The following is a 21111-nucleotide window of genomic DNA, read 5'->3' on the forward strand; positions in this document are numbered from 1 at the left end:
TCCTTGGGGCAAAAGTTTATGGCTCTGTGCAATATTCATGCACCTGTAAATATTTATTAGACCCTATTATGTGCTAGAAACTGTGCCATGTGCTGGGACACTAAGATGAGCTCATAGCAGGCAGTTTACTTGGCAGGTTTGAAAAAATGATATCATCTGCAGCACTCTGATAAGTGCCATTAATAGAAGCCCATTCAAGGTTCTGTGGGAGCAAAGAGAAGAGAGCCCTAACCTGCCTGGGGTGGGCAAGGAAATTTGCACTGAGGCAGAGATGTGGAGGCTGAGTCTTAGAGGGCAGGCAAAGGGTCACCAGAAAGAGGGGAGTAGAACACGCTCTTTTGTTGTCTCTTTCCCTGACCTACCAGCATCTCCATGTGCAAGAGCCTGTTGAAATATTGATACTTCCACCTCTTCTAAAATAGTAACTGGCCTTTTTTGAGTCCTGCTAATTGTTGAGCACTGGACTAAGGGAATAATATGAACTATGTTATTTAGGACATTTTTTTAAAGTAGGGATTTGTCTTTGTTCTCTATACCTGGTTTCTAAAGGTCTTGCCATTCCCAAGTATTTTTAACCATCTCAAGGCACAATATGCATGTAGGATGAGGATATCACCAATTCTAATCAATGTTAATCCACATTTCAAATAATTTTATTGTTACTTTTGAAATTTTTTGACTGACATTGTCAGATCTGATTAAATCATTGTTTTTAATCTTGTCAGTGTGGCAGACAGTATGAGCTTTTTTTAGGAAATGTGTCAGTGCTATCCTTTCCTTATTAACAAGAGAAAGAACTTTTATTTTCAATTTATGGTTTTGTAGCTGAAATATTTTTTATCTAATCTAGTTTAAACTAGATAGTAAAATATGTCAATCCACTTAACCAGACGGTGGCAGTTAGATATTATTTATGAATTCCAAAAAGAGATATTGATCATGTTTGTAAACTGGTCTTTTCCTTTGGGTGTGATACCCCTTTGTATTAAATTCAGAGTTTTCACTATTACATTATGAAATCAAGATTAGACCATGTCATTAGGGCATGCAGGGTTGAGTCCCAGCCCCCTTTGTGGATTATAGAAATGGACGCTCAGTCAAGAACACAGAATAGTAGATACACCGAAAAAGACAAGCAGAGGAGAGAACTTGGTTTTGATGCTGAAGCCCTGGGGAGAGATGAGACACTCACCTGATAATTTACAGCTGACCTTGTGAAGAGAACAGAGAAGCTGGGAAGCCCTGAGAGATGAGCCTTATGCCAGCCTACAGCTGAGATCAGAAGAAGCAGGGCCCACGGAGCCTAAAGGGGAAAGAAAGGGCCAACCCTCACAGATATCAGCAGCCATTTTACTTCAACACGTGGCCAATGACTTTGGGTGAGAAAGTACCTCTTATGGTACCTTGAGTTGGACTCTGTAATGCCTTGTGACTGTAGGCTTCTACCCCCAAAAATAACCCTTAATAAAAGCTGGCGGAGATCTGGTACTTTGCATTAGCACCCCTTGGCTGGCTAATACATGGACACACTGCATGTATCACAATACATTAAAGGCAACAAGCCGCTTGCCTGTCCCTTTGTGCAGGAGAGTGCCTACTCGCCTCATGATACTTGGCAAATTGTATGTAACTCATGACTGTCTGGCATATGGACCAAATATGGGTGCTAGAGTAAATCTATATATTTGCAAAAGTCAATTTCTAACATTAGATAAAAGTAAATAAAAATAGAAGTTCTAATATTCTTTTCCCTTGCCTTCTGGGGAGCATGCACCCCACTTTGTAGAGCACTGACTTCACAGTGTAAGTTGGTTGATTGATTGCTATAGTGATTGGTTTCTCTCAGTATCTGTCTCCTGTTTCTCCTGCCATAATTAGCCTAATTTTCTTTGAGGTAGTTCCAGGGGTGAGTACTCATTGGCTTAAGGCAGTCAGCCTGGTCCTTTTCCCAATGATAGTGATTGCTTTGGGGTGACAGGAAATTCAATTTGGGCTTCAAAAAAAAGTGAATCCTAGGGCTTTTGTTCCTACAGGAAATGGCTCTCTCACTTCCCCAGATCATGGAGTGCAAGAGTATGATGAGGCTGACACTGCAGCCAGTTTAGGACCCTGAGATCACAGCCCTGAGCTCCCGGGGACCACCATGTGGACCCTGGGAATGGAATGAGACTGCTGAAGGTAGAGTGGAGAGACAACAAGAAATTGGATCCTTGCTGACCTTATCTGAGTTCCCAGATGAAGGCATTCCTAAAGCCAGTCCTATCCCCAGACTTGTTTTAAGGGCTAATAAATTCCAGTTAACTGCTTAAACCCATGTAAGTTGACTTTTGTCACCTGCAACCAAAATTTACTCACTGATATAACTGTCAACTGCTTCATGCAGTTTGTTATTATCTGCTTGTTTCTTTCATCTTGTTTTATTGTAGAGTTGAGTTAATCATACTCTGTATTATCACTAATACCTGCAACATCCCTCTTTTCAATTACATTCTTAGTAACTCACTTTAACTACATCCTTACTATGTACCAGGCATTTTACACGTATTAACACATTTAATCTGCACAATAATCTTATGAAATCAGTACTATTATTATGCCTATTTTAAAGAAAAGGAAACAGACACAGAGAGGTTAAATAATGGCACCAAGTTTAGGTAGTAAAGAGGAAAGCCAAGATTTACTATCAAGGCAATTTGAACCAAGGTCATTTGGCTCCTAAGCCCATACTCTTAATTGCTATGTTACACCAGAAAGGCTACACTACCCACATAGTAACATTTGACATTGTCCAACTGTCTAATTTTTGCTACTAAGGGTATGCCACTTATTGCATAACCCTGGACAAATTACCTAACTTCCATGAGCCTCAGTTTCCTCATCTGAAACATCAGGTTCCTTATTTTTAAGGTGGTTGTGCAGTTTAAATAATATCAATAACTTCAAGCATCTTTTCTATACATGTTAGCCATTTGGGATTCCCCATTTGTGAATTACCTGTTCATACCCTTCATCCATTCTTCTACCAGGTTTCCTGTCTTTTTTTTTTATTAATTTGCAAGGGTTACATATATACTTCAGTTATGAGTTCCATGTCAGTCTTAGATACTGCAGTATCTCCTAATTTATCATTTTGTTTATGGTGCCTGTATTTGTTTCCTAGCTGCTAAAACAAATACCAAATAGTGGGTTGGCTGAAACAACAGAAATTTATTGGCTCACAGTTCTGAAGCTAGGATAAGTCCAAAACCAGGACCTCAGGAAGACATTGCTTTCTCCCTAAACACTATAGCCTTCTGGGGCTGCCTGCCAGCAGTCCTAGGTCCTTGGCTCCTCTATTATGTGACAATGCACATGGCAGCATCTTCTCCTTTCTCTTGTGGGTTCCATTGACTTTCAGGTTCTGGCTGCTGCCCACAGCTTCTTTCTCTGTGTCCAACGTCCTTAGCTTATAAAGACTTCAACCATATTGGGTTAAAGTACAACCTCATCCAGTTTGGGAACACCTTAACTAATAACATCTTCAAAAGTCCTATTTACAAATGGGTTCACACCACAGCATCGGGGGCTGGAACCTGAATGTGCCTTTGTGGGAGACATGATTCAACCCACAAGTGCCCTTGATTGAACAGGATCTTTAATTTTGTTGGACTCAAAACCATCAAGTGTGCCCTGAATGTTCTGGAGAATATAAAGATGTGAAAAATCATGTGCACCGTAGTTCCCTACTAGAGCATAGTGCCTGGCACTGAGTAGCTGGTGGGAGGCATTCCCTACTCCTCTGGTTGCCACAGGAGAGTGAGTTGTTCTGAGACTGTTGACCTTGAAAGAGGAACTTGGCATGTGGCTCAAACTCTCAATTTGGGGGAGCAGTCCCAACCCAGGAGGCATGTGTTTTCTGCTTTTCCATGCAGTCAATTTTACACAAGTAGGTTTTTCAGCTATGCTTAGGCCTGGATGGGAAGGTCCAATTCTGGGGTGAAGTAAGAGCAAGGTCACTGTCTCAGCAGATGTGAAGGCATGGTCACCATTCCAGCTTTTACCAGGGACAAAGGGGACATTTTGCTGTCAGTGAGACTCCTGTAGCTATGCCAATTGATTCTGAACTGGCATGGAAAATATGGGTGCTATTTTGAGGTCTCCCTAAAACTTCAACAACAGGTGGTACTTAACAAGCCTTAGCAGAAGTTCCGAGGACAGTGAGAAGTTCCGAGGACAGTGAGAAGACTGGCCTGATTTTAGGAGAGGGAGTATGCTGAAGTAGTTGAAGTAAAGTTAAATGGATAAAGCAGGTTCAGTAATGGGGGATTTATAAGCAAAGCAGAATTTGGATCTGATGTGGTAAAAAGAGTGCTGAAGGTTTCTGAACAGGGGAAGAGCATGAGGAAAGCAGTGTTTAAATCAGGTAGTGAGAAAACATGCCAATGGGCTGCAGTGGAGACTAGGGGAGGGGAGACTAGGAGAGTCTGGATAGGAGGGCAACCAAAGGTATTTTCCAGAACCCCTGAGTGAGAAAGGATGAAGTTCTGACCTAGGGAAATGGAAACGTGAATGGAGATGAAGGGATGGGAATGAGGTCTCAAATGGGAAAGTGACAGCATATGGTGATCACCTGGAGCTAGGAAATGGAGATATGTGTTGGAGGCCACTACTAGTAAAATGGGGGCACACGTCTGAAAGTGACAGGGAAGCAGGCCAGGGGAGTTGGGGGGAAGTGGGGCACAGCCTTGGGTACGTTAAACCCGTTAAACCCGAGGTGCCAAGTGGATTTGTTCACTAGGTGCCAGGGCAGGAGACTGAAAGTAAGCCAGAGGAGGGAGGTGAGAGCATTTTGGAGAGTCAACACCATCAGAGAGGGAGCGCACATTTGAAGGCGGCCGGGTGGAGATGGGAAGCGTAAAGATGGAGGATAGCTTGGATGACAGGGGTGGGAGCAGGGACACAGGCCGCTCCCGTGGGTTAGGACGAGGATAAGAGGGGACACCATCCGGGATCCCAGGGAAAGGCAGGATGAGGCTGCCGGCAATCGCTAGACAGCGGATCTTCTCAGCAGAGCTGAGCGGCGGTCACCTTGCCCCAGAAAATGCATTTGAACCCAAAACAGTCTTCCCCACGCCAGCTGGTCTTCCGTCCCCTGCGCCCACTTCGCGCCCGGCTGCGGTGACACCCTCGGGGTGTGGGGACCCCTCTGCAGCCCGAGCCCTCATTCCTTCAGCTATGGGGCGCGATTCCGGCTCCCCGGGCCGCCAGGCGTCTTTTCCTCCAGGTCTCCGCCCCAGCGCCGGCCCGGGGCCCCCCGCGGTACCGCCCACCTAGCCACCGCGGCAGCGGGCGCCCAGAGCCGGCGCGGGCAGCCGCAAGGCAGCGCCCCTCCCCGGGGTGGGGTTTCGCCTCTTTATCCCGCTTTCCACCCGTTCTGCCTCTGTTGCAGTGTCCCCCCGGCTCGCCCCCTCTCCGCTTCGCCTCTGTGACCTCGGGGGAGGGGTGCTCCGCTAGGGCCCGGGCGGCGCCGAGACGCCCGCGGGTTTCCCGGAGCGGGGGACGGGGAGGAGGAAAGGGTTCGGGAGCCGAGGGGCCCGCTTGCTGCAGAAAGAGGGAGGAGAATGGGGAGGAGCTGGGGGGCAGGCACTCGGGAAAGGAGGGGTCTTAAGGGGCCGGAGCCCAGGTCGGATTTCCTCTGAGGCTGGCGAAAAGCGAAGCTCTCCCCTTCGCCTAGAGCTCGCTGCAGCCGCCGCGCCCCGCGCCCTCTGGAAACCCGGACCAGGCCATGGTGAGCGCGGGGCGCGCGGACCCCGGCGCGGTGGCCGAGCCCCCCGGGCGGCGGGGGGTGCCTGGGCGGAGGGGACGAGCCTGCGGGACTCGAGCAAGTTTCCGGGGTCGGCCGGGGGCCGGGCGCCTTCAGCCTCGCTCTCTCCTCTCTCCCGCAGATGTGGAAACGCTGGCTCGCGCTCGCGTTGGTGGCGGTCGCCTGGGCCCACGCCGAGGTAGGTGGGCGGCTGCGGAGGTCCGAACCTGCGCGCCGGGGTGCCTGGGGTCTGCGGGGCGCGCGGGCAGGGCGCGAGTCCTGGAGATGCTCCCCGGGGTGGGACGCGGAGTTTCCTTACTTGGGATGGGGTGGGGCGGGGATGGGGCGCGCACGGAACCGCTGTGTTACCTACGAAGCTTGAATCTCAAAATCGGGGAAAGTAGTTTGGCCCGAAAGCGAGAGCCCCGGCACGGCTAATATGGAGGGAAAGTGGGGACAGGAGCCAGAGGACGGGCCGGGCCGCCGGGGACCGAGGCGGCGACAGCAGCAGCCGAGTGCAAAAAGGCGCCTGAGTTCTTTCCTTCCCTTAAGAGGAAGCTGAAAATAGTTGTGGACTTTTCTCTTCCAAGTCTGTCTCCTCGGAAAGAAAAAACAAAACAAATCTCAGGAGATTTCTTCTTTGGGGGCGAAATAAAATGTTCTTTCTCCTTTGTAAAGTGAGAGTGTAAGATTCCCTGGACCTTGTTCTCTTCTTTGCAAAGTGCCCTCGAGTACTGTGTTATTATCCAGGCCATATAATGGCCTTTTAAAACCTAAAATATTCATTAAACTGACAGTGTGCAAGTGTTGGGCCTTTCCAGTTAAAGTATTTCAGAGGGGTTTTGTTTTTGTTTTTTTGTGTGTATGTCTAATGTTTGTTTGTTTTCAACTCCAGTAACCTTCCGAGATATGACAAACAAACCAACAAACGCTTTGCCCACAAGCCCCTCCATTAACTCAAACATTTATGGACAGAAAACAAATGATTCTAAATTCCCTGGGCTCTGGTCTCCAGAAGAGTGAGGTCAGAAACTAAACATTTGATAATTATGGCAGGAAATGTGGAAGGAATTAAAAAGCATGAGGGAGAAGAAATGGAATGTACATTACAAAGGAAATAGCTCCCTGTTGGGTGGTTTATTCTCCCTCTTGGAATTTTTTTTCCCTTCATATTACGGTTTAGCCCCACCCTTAGTATCAGTTTAACCCTGCCCAGAGAAATCCTAAAAGCACACAAGGTCTTAAGGATTTTTTAAAAAGACATTACACAGAACTCTCATTTAATTCACAACTAAGTTGTTGGTTGAGGTGGAAACACAAGTTGTGTTTCACTCCCAGTAAAGTAAAAATTACAAATATTTATTGAATATTTATTATGTATGCAATAAAATTACTCTTTACTGAGGGGGAAACTGAGTCTCAGAGATATTACATAATTTATCCAATGCCCCAGGCTAGTAAGGTAGGGATGAGATGTGAGCTCCAAACTCCAGGCTTTTAACCACTAGCCCACAGCACTTCATATACAAGGGCATTTACCAAGTACTTCTTGTATACTAGACATTGGGCAGCGTGTCTTACATGTTCTTTTAAAGCCCCCTCACCCCCACCCCAGCCCCATAAAATAGGTATTGTTATCCCCATTTTACAGAAAAGGAAAACAGGTTTAGGGAGATTTGGTAATCTGACTAGAGTCTCAATGCTAGTTAGTTCTGAAGAAGAATCTGAATCCAGCTCCCCATCCCTTCAGGTCCCATCTTGAGCTCCAGGTCTGCCTCTCATCTACTTTGTTTTCCAGGGTTTGAATTTGAGGGAGAGACCCCATCTCTGGCTGAAGTTAACCTCCTCCATCCCCCTGCTGTGGCCCTCAAAGGCCGCTGCAGTCCGTTGATGGATGAGACAACTCCCTAGTTGGTTTTACACCAGGCTTAAGAATTGCTAGCCAGTGTGTGAAATCGGACTGTGAACTGGAGTGCAAATATGAGGTGTGAGGAGGCTTTTGGTTCACCTACCTCAGGGCTGTGTGGCCCAAGGTCTGGGATCTACTCTAGGAAGTCTACCGCACTCCCTCCCTACAAGTACATTTCAGAGAAAAGCTTAGCTGTTGGAGGAAGTTCCCCCAGCAGCAATTTCCTGCTGGAGGTGGAAGAGCAGCCAGTAGCTTACAGAATTCCCAAGCAAAATCCGTGGGGAAAAAGGCAAAATAGGGAAGTGCTGAGGCATGAAAACTGAAAGAGTTGGTGCAGAAAGTTGGCTGTGAACTTAGGGTTTGGGAAAACAATCACAGTGGAACAAGTGAGGGGTAGGTATGATCTAGGCTACAATTCCTGGCTCCAGACTATTAAAGATATTTCTTTTTTAATCAGTTCAACCTCTTGGTGTATGGCCCTAATAACATTTGGCAAGTTTTTAATCTATGTTTTAATAATAAACCTTTAATAATTCATGAAACCATAAATTAACTCTCTCCATATGAGATTTGCAGTTCTATATTATTTTGAACATTTTATCTTGTGGTTAAAGGTACTTGCATTAGAAAAATTTCCCCTTGTTAACTACGAGGACAAAGCATACAGTCAAATACTGATAGTCTTTATTGACATGAATCTATTTTATCAAACTTTATATCAGGTAAAATTGTACAAATATTGATCTTAAAAAATGAAATTTAGAAAATAAACAAGTTTCTTGGTGCTTTTTGCCTTCATACAACCATAGAGATTTAATTTGGCATGCTTTTTTCACTGAGGTAAAAATCACATAACATGAAATTCACTATTTTAACCATTTTAAATTGTACAATTCACTGGCTTTTAGTACATTCCCAATGTTTTGCAACCATTGCCACTCTCTAATTCCAAAACATTTTCATCACCTCTAAAAGAAACCCATACCCATTAAGCAGTCATTCACCATCATACCTGCCTCCCCTCACCTAACCTAGTCCCTGGCAAACACTACCCTGCTTTCTGTTTCTATGGATTTGCCTATTCTGGACATTTCATATAAATGGAATCAAGGTATGTGGACTTTTGTGGCTGGCTCCTTTCACTTAGTATGATGTTTTCAAAGCTCATGTTGTAGCATCCGTCAATATTTCATTCCTTTTTATGAGTGAATAATATTCCATGGTATGGATATACCACATTTTGTTTTTCCCATCAGTGGATGGACATTTGGGTTGTTTCCACTTTTTTACTATTAAGGAGAATGCTACTGTGATCATTTGTGTTCAAGTTTTTGTTTAAACATAGGTTAATTCAGCATACACACACACACACACACACATATTTAGTGTGATTACCTGAAAGATCATGTTAATATGAGAAAAAGCCAAAGCCTTTGGAGTAATAGATCTCCAGAATCAGGGCTGTCCCAAGCTTGGGAAAAGATGATTGTCATCATTATTAATGCTGCCAGTCTATGTAAATCAAGAAAAAATTAACATCTCATTAAGAAAAGTGTTATATTGTTCTGAATGTTTTCCATGGTCTCTTACTTATTCTTTACCTCAGAGTTGGTTTTTTGATTGCTTGCCCTCTTTCTTACCTACTCATTCCCTTATTACTCTGTCACCAACATGTTCTTTCAACTAGCTTCCATTTAAATTCTGCCCCATCTACCTGAGCTCACATCCATGGAGTCTTTAGAACAGCAGGTCTCAGCTTGACAGGGGCGTTGGATGGAACACATGTCTCTAGAAGGGCATGTATTAGAATCTGTGTGGGAGGAGGAATGGGGTGGGTGAGATGCAGCAGCAGAGGAATGCTTCAATTACCAATTCCACAGCTTCCCCTTTACTAGACTCTGTTAGGAGGGGACTTGTGAGCCACTGCTCACTCTCCATTCCCCACCCATCCTCCTCCCACTGGGAATTCCTGTGACTTGTTGAGAAGAGTGATGGGAAGCAGGAGTCAGTTCCCAGGCTCCCAGGAGTAAATTGGGGAGGAGCTGTGAGGTGGAAAAGAGCAGGGGGCATGGACTGTGGTGGAGGTAATGACCCCATAGGAAATGTCCCAAGGAAGAGGAAAGTAAGTCTTCAAAGTCAGTGAAGTAGAACAACACTTTTCCATGAGCAAATACCAGTGATCACATATGATAATTGAAAATGTCATGGTTTCTTTCTCTTCCTCCCCTTAAAAGAAGTGGACATGGACAGAAAGTTTCTAGCAGATGAGAATATTATTAGCTTAATGATACCAGATATTATGGGGTTGAAAAAGAAACTTTTTGATTGGATAGGTTCATTTTGTGAGAGAGTGTACTGTCACGTGCATGCTTTTCTCTGTGGGGCGTTTTTCTGGCTCCGGTGGCTTTGGCACTGTGCTCCTCAGGCAGCATTCCTTGAGGCCTGCTGCAGGCTGATCATGCCCTGCACCCTGGGCAGAGTTACGGATTAAGTGCAAGGCATGACCTCTTGCCCCAGGCTGCTTCCAATCTAATGCAGGGCAGTTGCTTTAAATTGTGATGGATGGAATCTATACTCTTAAAACTACAGGCTGAGCAAGTATCTTCACCTTTATCACTTTTACATTAATATAGGGCCTTGATTTTTAAAAAAATTTACATCACTGACGTGTAAATCTGTAATATGCAGAGTTGGTGCAGAAGTGTGGAAATAGTTACAAGGAAGTGATGAGGGATTGGTATGATCTGGGTTGCGTTTCATGACTCCTTAACCAAGGATTATTATCTTTTTGTGTTGGTGTGAGTGTGGGTGTGTTGGTACGGTGGATTGAACCCAGGACCTCATACATGAGAAGCAGATGCTCAACCACTGAGCTACACCCAATCCCCAGATTATCTTTTAATCAGTTCATTCTCTTGATGTCTGACTTTAGTAACATTTAGCAAGTTTTTAATTGATGTTTAATAATAAACCTTTAATAATTCATGAAAAGATAAATTAACCCTCTCCATGTAAGACTTGCAATTTGGATATTATTTTAAGCATTTTGTCTTATAGCTAATGGTACTTGCCATGGAACTTTTTTTCCTTGTTAGATACAAGGACATATAGCAAACCTAGTCAAATAATATTTACAGCCTTTATTGACAGGAATCAATTTTAGTAAACTTTAGATGAGCTTTGGAGTTGTTGAAGATGACTCTTTTATGAATGGATATGCCAGGGCTCACTGCAGTCTTCACTGAGGAAAGAAACTCAAATCATTATATTGGACTACTTTGCACTGGTCATTAAAATTTTGAAAGGGACTCTACATAAGATGGCAGTCACATTATTTATGACAGCTGGAAACTTAAGATAGACTGAACATCCAACAATAGGAAAAGGGTTAAATAAATCTTGGCATTTCCGTATGTGCCCTAAAAATTATGTTTACAAAAATTTTTAAATCTCTCTCAAACGTTTAGGATTTAATCTTTAAAAAAAACAGATCCTTCCTCCCCCCACCCAGTCTTATCCTCACAACTGGGTAAAAATGTATAGAGAAATACAGCAGAGCGTTTTATCTTTAGGTGATGGGTTTATTGGTAATTTTATTCCTTTTTCTAGTGTTTTCTGTAGTCTTACATTTTTATGAGCATATTTTATTTTCATATTTTATCAGAAAATAGCATATTAACATTTTATTTTAAAATAAGATAACATATATTAAGAGGGTAAATTCCTTTGTCAAGATACTGGATGTAATATCCAAGGAGTAGGACTTCCAAAAATGGGTGGCCCCTCACATTGTAATGAGAGGAAGGTGGGGGGTCAAGTGTTCCAGCTAGCCACCATTGCTTCACCCATCTTTTCATAGAAATTGTCAGAAACAGTTAACAGATATGTGTAATGTGCCCATTCAATCCTATAGACAATAAAAATACCAATACTGTGAGAGAAATGGCCTGCAGGGATGACGTAAACCTGGCATGCAAGTCACCACTATCCTATCCCTTACCCACTAGTGACTTTATTTATCTATTATGGAATTCTTTCCTGCTGAGACTGGAGCTTTGAAAATACTTCTCAGCTTTGTTCTTGATGCTAATTGATAGCAACTAGTAGGTATCAATTTGCATTGTCTGTGAGATGAAAGCTGTTTGCCATTCCAGTTGGACAAACACTGGCATATCTTTAGTAAGACTTAAGGTGATTAGAAGGCAGCTTTCGGGACTGTGAAACAAAGACAGCAGGGGGTAAGGTGATAGAGCCAAGATAGCAACTAGATGAGTAAGTCTGGAAACCAGCACTTACAGTTCTGGCCCATGTATCTAAGTTCTTAGGATGAATCTGAACCCTCGAAAGTAAGCCAAAACCCTCTGATGATGGCCATTGGCAAAAATATGATGAGCGTTTTTTTGAATGTGCTGATGGAGTAAAGAGTTTTTCTTGCTAAGACTCTAAAGCTGCTACTGTCTTAGAAAAGAACTTCTGCGTTAGTAACCATCTGACAATAACTTGCTAATAGAAAGCTCTTTGGTAGTTGGAGTATACAATATACCCTGTAAATCTGCACTTTCTGCTGTGTTTGGAGGATTTACCTGTAATCTTGTCATAGATGTTTTATATGCTTATTTGAAAGCCATCACCAATAAGTCATTCCCAGGATTGCCTGAATTTATGGCATCTAATATGTCCCTTGAATAATCCTGCACACTGTTTGTGACCAAACTTTTAGCAAAACAAGTCATGTGGCACATGGCAAAAGGCATGACATGTTGCAATTCCAGATATATCCTTGTGTGCTCTTGTGTCATGGGGTATTGGCTTGATTTGATGTAGCGAAAGTGTCTTTTTTTACTTTTTTCTTTTTAATTAGGGAAGTTGTGGATTTACAGAACCATCATGCATAAAATATAGGATGCTCGACACCTTGCATTGGTGTAGTACATCTGTTACAATTCATGAAAGAACATTTTTATCATTCTACTATTAATTATAGTCCATGGTTTGCAGTAGGGTTCACTGTGCTGTACAGTACTATTGTTTTTTTATATAACATATACACAACCTAAAATTCTCCCTTTTAACCACATTCTAATATATAAGTCAGTAATGTTAATTACACTCACAATATTGTGCTACCTTCACCATCATCCATTACCAAAACTTTCCCATCACCCCAAATAGAAACTGTACAATTTCAGCATTAATTCCCCATTCCTTACCCCTACCTGGGCCCCTGGTAACCTGTATTCTAGTTTCTAACTCTGTAAGTTTGCTGTTCTATTTCATATCACTGAGTTCATACAATATTCATCCTTTTGTGTCTGGCTAATTTCATCCAACATGATGTCTTTAAAATTCATTCAAGTTTTCACATGTATCAGAACTTCATTCTGTTTTTTTTTTAAGATTTATTTTATTTATTTATTCCCCTCCCCCCACTTCATTCCTTTTTACATCTGGAAAACATTCCTGATGGATACTTGGGTTGCTTCCATCTTTCAGCAATTGTAAATGATGCTGCTCTGAAAATCAGTGTGCAAATATCTGCTCAAGTCCTGCTTTCAAGTATTTTGGGTATATACCTAGAAGTGGGATTGCTAAGTCATATGGTAATGGTACACTTAACTTTCTGCGGAACCGCCAAACTGCCTTCCACAGTGGCCCCACTATTTTACATTCCTGCCATCAGTGAATAAGTGTTCCTTTTTCTCCAACCCTTGTAATCTGCCACTTCAAAAAAAAATAGTAGCCATTCTAGTGGGTATGAAGTGGTATTTCACTATGGCTTTTAATTTGCTTTTCCCTGATGACTAATGTTGTTGAGCATCTCTTCATGTGCTCTTTGGCCATATATATATCTTCTTTGGAGAGATGTCTATTCAAGTCTTTCACTCATTTTAAAATTGGGATGTTTGTCTTTTTGTATTGAGTTGAAGAATTTCTTTATATATTTTGAGTTAATTTTTGTATCTGGTGTGAGGTAGGGGTCTGCCTTCATTCTTTTGCATGTGGAGATCTAGTATTATCAACATGATTTGTTGAAGAGACAGTTATTTCTCCATTGAGTACACTTGGCACCTTTAACAAAAATCAGCTGGCCATGGATGTGATGGTTTATTTCTCTTTTATGGCTTTTTTTTTTCCTTTTTTTAAAGGAGCTTTTGATTACATAAATGTTACATTGAAAATATAAAGGATTCCAATATACCTCAGCCTTCCCCCTCCCACACTTTCCCACATTAACAACATCTCTCATTAGTGTGATACATTTGTTAGAATTGATGAACACATATTGAAGCATTGCTAGTAAGCACAGTCTATAGTTTACATTAGGGTTTGCAGTTTGTACTGCACAATTTTATAGGTTTTGACAAAATGTATAATGGCTTGTATCCATCTTTGCAGTATCATGCAGGACAATTCCAGTGCCCCCCAAATGTCCCATTTACACCTTTTTCCCCCTCTACTTTCCCCTTTCCTTCCCCTAAGAACCTCTGCTAACCACTGTCTTTATACCAATTTTTCAAGTTCTTCAGTTACTAGAATAATAATAAGTCTACTTTAGTCCATAGTTGCATTCCCTCCTTATGTTTGTTTGTTCCTCAATCTTGAGGATTTGGGGATGGTGATGCCCACTCTGCTTCTGGCTGAGAGGGGGCTTAGATCTCACTTTGAAATCTCTTCACCATAAAAACTGATTTGTATTTAATATTTCCCCTTTTGGTCTAGGTCTTTTTCCACATGCATTGCTAATTGGTGTTTGGTAGTAATCCCTTGATGCCGGGGAGGCTCATTCTTGGGAGTCATGTCCCATGTCAGGGGGAAGGTAGTAAATTTGTATGCTGAGTTTGGGTTAGAGAGAGGGCACCTTTGAGAAATGAGGTTTTCAGGAGGTAATTCTTAGACAATTTATATTTCTAGGCTAAGTTTAAATATCACAAGAACAAGGTTCATAGTACAAGCCTCAATATCACAGGCCTAGCATATTGGTCTTTCTTCCTTTGCTAGGTACTGCCCCTGTACTCTAGAGATTCATGCCATTCTATGAGAGAAGGTAGCCGGACTCCCCAGGATGGGAATTCAATATTCTGTTGGTTATTCTGTGGGTCTCCACACACCAAGACAACACCCCATGACTGTATGAACACATTCATATTCCATAGAGGCATGCCCCACACATCCCCCAACAGTGATCCTCCCCTGCCACAGTTGCAACCCTTTTGCAATCCAAAACCTCCCCCGAAAAAAAGTCAAAAAAAAAAAAAAATTAAAAGAAATTAAAAACAAAATAAAATATTTTTATATTGTGCCTTTCATCACCATAAGATATTATCTTTTATGTATAATGACATTTCTTCTGTATGATCCCCCAATAGCTTACATTTTTTTCACTTTATTTTCCAAAAAGCTTAAGTTATAGAAAAGTAACATAGAAAATATAAGGGATTCCCAGATACCCCACCTCACTACCCTCCCCTACCAATAGCATCCTACATGAGTGTGGTACACTTGTTACAATTGATGAAGAAATATTAAAGCATTGCCACTAACCATGGTCAATGGTTTACATTGTGGTTTACCTTTTACACCGTATAGGTTCTGACAAAATATATAATGGCCTATGTCCGTCATTTCAAGAACATGCAGAACAATTCCAGTGCCCCCAAAATGCCCTATGTTCCACCCATTCTGCTCTCCCCCTCCCCTCAGAACCTATGGCAACACAACTTGTCAGTTTTTGAAGAATAAGGTTCATAGTTATATGCATTAATATTGAGCTCTTGACATACTGGTCTGTTTTCTTTTCTTAAGTGCTGCCTATGTATTTGAGAGGTTCTTGCCCCTCTCTTTGAGAACATAGTAGAACTCCCCATAATGGGAGTTTAATATTTTCTTGTTTATTGTGTGGGTCTCCACCCACTTAGATAACATCCTTTGCCAAGAAAAACACAGTTGGATTCCATAGAAGCATTCCCAAGGTGCACACTTTCCCACATTTATCCCTACCACTGATGTTCTGTTCTGGACCAGTGTCTCTACCCTGCCATATTTGCCAAAAACAAAACAAAACAAAACAGAAAACCCATTCCCATTCCCAACATTGTAGTTTCAACCACAGACCTACAAATTTCCAGAGTTCACCACCTACAAATTCCCAGAGTTCACCTGTTCCTTCCTCCAGTCCTTCCCTCAGTCCCATGGATAGTCCATCCCAACCTCTCACCCCCTCCCCGCTTAACCTATGTCCCAGCACTGATGATTTATTTCTGAATGCTATTTGATTCCATTTGTCTGTATATCTGTCCTTGTGCCAGTATAAGGCTTTTTTGGTCACTATAGCTTTGTAATAAGTTTTTATAAAGGAAGGATGAGGTTCTCCAACTTTGTTCATTTTTATGAAGATGGTTTTGGCTATTTGTGCCCCTTACTCTTCCATAAATTTGATGTTTGGCTTTTCCATTTCTGCAGTAAAGGCTATTGGAACTTTGATTGGGACTGCATTGAATTTGTAAATTGCTTTGGGAAGAATGGAATCTTCACAGTATTTACTTTTTCAATCCATAAACAGGGGATGTCTTTCCATTTACTTAGGTCTTCTTTGATTTCTTTCAACAATGTTACATAGTTTTCTATGTGCAAGTCCTTTACATCCCTGGTTAGAATTCTGAGACATTTGATTCTTTTAGCTGCTTTTGTAAGTGGAATTTTTTCTCTTCTTCAGCTTGTTCATTACTTGGTGTATAGATACTACTGATTTTTGCATGTTGATCTTCTATGCAGCCATTTTCCTAAGTTCGTTTATTAATTCTAGTAACTTTGTTGTGGATTTTCCAGGATTTTCTGTATTTAGGATCATGTCATCTGCTAGTAGGGAATATTTTAATTCTTTCTTTCCTATTTGGATGCCGTTTATTTCCTTCTCTTGCTTGACTGCTTTGGGTAGAACTTCCTGTAATATGTTGAATAGCAGTAATGAAAAGTGGACATTTTTGTCTTGCTCCTGATCTTGGGAGATTACCCTCTTTCACCATTGAGTATGATGTTAGCAGTGGATTTTTCATATATGCCTTTTATAATGTTGAGGAAATTTCCTTCTATTTCTAGTTTTCTAAGTGTTTTTATCAAGAAGGGGCATGGGATTTTGACAAATGTCTTTTCTGCATTAACTGAGATGAACACATGCTTTCCCCTTTTGTTCTGTTAATATGGTATTTACACTAATTGTTTTCCTTATGTTGAATCGCCCTTGCTTACTGGGTCAAAATCACTTGATCATGGTATATAATTTTTTAAGTGCTGTTGGATTAAGTTTGCTAATAATTTGTTGAGGATTTTTGCATATAGATTCATAATTTTCTTTTCTTGTGACATCTTTTTCTGGCTTTGGTAAGAAGGTGAAGGCCTCATAGAACAAGTTAGGGGTCTTCCCTTCTCTTCAACTTTTTGGAAGAGTTTGAGCAGGATTGGTATTAATTCTTGGAATGCTTGGTATAATTTACCAGTGAAGCCGTCTGATCCTGGGCTTTACTTTGCCTGGGAGGTTTGTGTTTACTGATTTCGTCTCTTTACTAGTCTTTAGTTTGTTTATCTCTTCTGTTTTTTCTTGAGTCAGTATGTGTAGTTTGTGTGTTTCCAGGAAGTTGCCCATGTCAACTAGGTTATCTAATTTGTTTAAATAAAAACACAAAAAGTAAGGTTTTATTAAATCATGACATATATATATTCAGTTCGTAAGAGCTGTGGAAATAAAAACTTGGTCTGAAGCAGCCCCCATTGTTGTGACTAGTCAAGAAAACCTCTAGAAAAACAAGAAACATGCAGGTTAACTCCATGCAACCAATAGGAAAGAAAGTTTCCTTCCTGCTGTGGATGGGCTACAACTACCCTCTTTGTGGTCTTGCAGGCACTTCCTCACCCAGATGCTGACCTTGGTACATGAGCAGATAGGATGCAGACAAAGCCTTGCGTGTGCGTTCTCTGTACGCAGGTGGTGGATGCCCCTCGAGGGTGTTTGTGTGTTTCTAGAAAGTTTACCATTTCATCTACGTTATCTAATTTGTTGATGTTCAGTTGTTCATAGTGCCTTCTTTTAGTCCTTATTATTTCTTTGGGGTTGGTAGTAAGATCTCCCTTTTATTTCTGATTTTATTTATTTCATCCACTCTCTTTTTTCTTTGTCAGTCTAACTAAAGGTTTGCCAATTTTATTGATCTTTTCAAAGAACCAACTTGAGGCTTTTTGGTTCTATTGGTTTCTTTTTTATTCTCTATTTTATTTCTCTCTAATCTTTGTTATTTCCTTCCTTTTGTTTGCTTTGGGTTTAGTTTGCTCTTCTTTTTCTAGTTCCTCCTATTTTGAGGTTAGATCTCTATTTGAATTCTTTCGTCTTTTTTAATGTAAGCAGTTAGAGCTATACATTTCCCTTTTAACTCTACCTTTGCTACATCCCATAAGTTTGGGTGTTGTGTTTTCAATTCATTTACCTCTAGATATTTCGTAATTTCTCTTGTGATTTCTTTTTTGACCCAGTTGGTTGTTTAAGAGTGTGTTGTTTAATTTGCACTGATTTATGAGTTTTCCATTTCTTCCTCTGTTACTGATTTCTAGCTTCATTCCTTTCTGTTTGGAGATGATACACTATATGATTTCAATATTTTAAAATTTATTGAGACCTATGTTGTGACCTAAGAGTCTATTCTGGAGAATGATCCATGTGCATTAAAGATAAATTGCCCTTCTGTTGTTGGGTGAAATGTTCTGTATAAATATATCTCGTAGGTCTAGTTGGTTTAGAGTGTCATTCAAGTCTTCTAGTTCCTTATTACTCTTCTATCCATTATGAAGGTGTTATATTGGAATTTCTACTATTATGGTAGAACTTTCCATTTCTTCCTTCAACTTTGTCAATAGTTGCTTCATATATTTTGGCCCTCTGCTGTTAGGTGTATATATATTTATAATTGTTGTGTCTTCAAGTTGAATTGACCTCTTTATTAGTATTTAATGACCTTTTTCCCTTGTAACAGGGACAGATCATAACAGACAAAATTGTAACAGATTTGACTTAAAATCTATTATCTGATATTAGTATAGCTACCCAGCTTTCTTTTAGTTGCTACTACATGGTATATATTTTTTTCCATCCTTTCACTTTGCACCTACTCATTTCTTTAAATTTAAAGTGAGTCTATATTTGGATTATGCTTTTTTTAAATCCATCTCTGCCTTTTGCCTGGAGAATGCAATCCATTTATATAAAGTAACTACTGGTAATGCAGGAGTTTCTTCTTTTTGCTCATTTGTCTTTGTAAGTTTTATATCTTTTTTGCCCCTCAATTCTTCCATTAATGTCTCCTTTCATATTTATTTGATTTTTTTGTATTTGGTCATTTGAGACCCTTCTCATTTCTTTATGAATATATATTCCTTGTATTCTCTTTGTGATTACCATGGGGTTAAAATTCAGCATCCTAAATCTATAATAGTCATATTTGATTTATTACTAGCTTAATGCAATAGCTACATAAACACTGTTCATATACCTCCCTGTTCCCCCACTTTTAGTTTTGTACCTATAACAAGTTATATCTTTGTACATCGTATGTCCCGAACCATAGATTTATCTTTAGTTTTTATGCATTTGCATGTTAGCACCATAAGAAGTAGGAAATGGAGCTACATATTATTTAGTCTGCTAGGCTGCTGAAAGAAATATACCAGAAATGGATCGACTTTTACAATGGGAATTTATCGGCTTACAAGTTTACAGTTCTGAGGCCTTGAAAATGTTCAGATTAAGGCATCATTGGGTTGTGCTTTCTCCCCAAAGACCGGCTGCCAGCAACCCTGGACTGTCCTGGCACACGGCGGCATCTGTTGGTCTCTCCCTTTTCTTCCAGATTTTGTTGCTTTCAACTTCTGGCTTCAGTGGCTTTCTCTCTTCATCTGAATTTTTCATTTTCTTATAAGGGACTTTGGTAAGAAAATTAAATATAATAGTACTGACATTAATAATTACATATATAGTTAACTTTATTGGAGTTCTTTGTGTCACATTGATCTATTGTCTAATATCCTTTCCTTTCAGTCTGAAGAACTCCCTTTAGCATTGCTTGTAGGGCAGCTCTAGGGGTAATTAATGCTCTCAGCTTTTGTTTATTTGAGAATGTCTTAATCTCACCCTCATTTTTTTTTTTTAAGGAAGTACTGGGGATTGAACTCAGGACTTTGTACATGGGAAGCAAGCACTCAGCCTCTGAGCTACATCCGCTCCCCAGTCAGAGTTGGTTTTTCCATTTGTTTGTTTTATTTTTAGGAGGTACCAGGGATCAAACCCAGTACCTAGTACATGGGAAGTAGGCACTCAACCATTTGAGCTACATCTGCTCCCCAATCTCGACCTAATTTTTGAAAGAAAGTATTGCCAGACATAAAATTCTGGGTTGGCAATTGTCTTTTTTTCCAACACTTTAAATATATCGTTCTACTGCCTTCTTTCCTCCATGGTTTCTGATGAGAAATTGGCACTTTACCCTACTGGGATTCCCTTGTACATAGCTCATTGCTTTTCTCTTGCAGTTTTCAGAACTTTCTCCTTGTCCTTGGCATTGGACAGTTTGATTAGTCTATGTGTGGACACGGTAGTCTTTGAAATTATCCTATGTAGTATTCACTGGGATTCTTGGAAGTGCATTTTCATGTATTTCATTAAATTTGGGAAGTTTTCTGCCATTATTTCTTTGAATATTCCTTCTGCCCCTTTCTTTCTTCTTTTGGGATTCCTGTCTTGCTTATATTGGTACACTTGATGGTGTGCCACAGATCTCTTAGGCTCTGTTTGCCCTTTTTTATTTTTTATTTCTGCTCCTCAGCTTGTATCATTTCAATTGTCTTGTCTTTGAGGTCACTGATTCTTCTGTCATCTCTAATCTACTATTGTAACCATCTAGGACATTTTTATTTAAATTACTGGACTCTTAAACTCCAGTATTTCTGTTTGGTTCCTTTTAAGAATCTCAAGGAAATTCCCATATTGTTCATTCAGTGTTTTCATCATACCCTTTAGTCCTTTCTTTGTGTTTTCTTTTATCTCCTTGAACATATTGAGGATCACTTTTTTAGAAAAAAGTCTTTGTTCAATAAATTCAAAATCTTGTCCTCTTTATTGATGGTTTCTGGATTGTTATTGTGTTCCTTTTAATAAGCCATAATTTCCTGTTTATTTATCTTGTAATCATTTGTTGCACACTGTACATTTTAATATTTTAAAGTATTAACTCTGGGATTTCATCTCTCAACTGTCTGTTCTTTAAGTTTGTATCCAGCTAGTCATATAACAGTTTCTTGAATGTTAGGAACTAATTAAAGCAAACAAACCAAAACAGAAAGTCTCTTTCACAGTCTTTTTGCATATTGGCCCTGCTTTGGC

The 21111-nt window shown here is 40.7% G+C and overlaps 1 protein-coding gene across 1 annotated transcript in view; it reads left to right on the forward strand.

Annotated features, from left to right (window-relative positions):
- Positions 1-5035: 5035 nt before the first annotated feature.
- FSTL1 (follistatin like 1) overlaps positions 5036-21111 on the forward strand; it is a 64003-nt gene continuing 47927 nt past the window's right edge. The window contains exons 1-2 of the mRNA XM_058295763.2: positions 5036-5767; positions 5925-5981. Coding sequence (XP_058151746.1) covers positions 5765-5767; positions 5925-5981 — 60 coding nt within the window. The 5' untranslated portion in view covers positions 5036-5764. The remainder of the gene's footprint in view (positions 5768-5924; positions 5982-21111) is intronic.

The sequence above is a fragment of the Dasypus novemcinctus genome, chromosome 4 (assembly GCF_030445035.2).
Source record: "Dasypus novemcinctus isolate mDasNov1 chromosome 4, mDasNov1.1.hap2, whole genome shotgun sequence".
Classification (NCBI taxonomy): domain Eukaryota; kingdom Metazoa; phylum Chordata; class Mammalia; order Cingulata; family Dasypodidae; genus Dasypus; species Dasypus novemcinctus.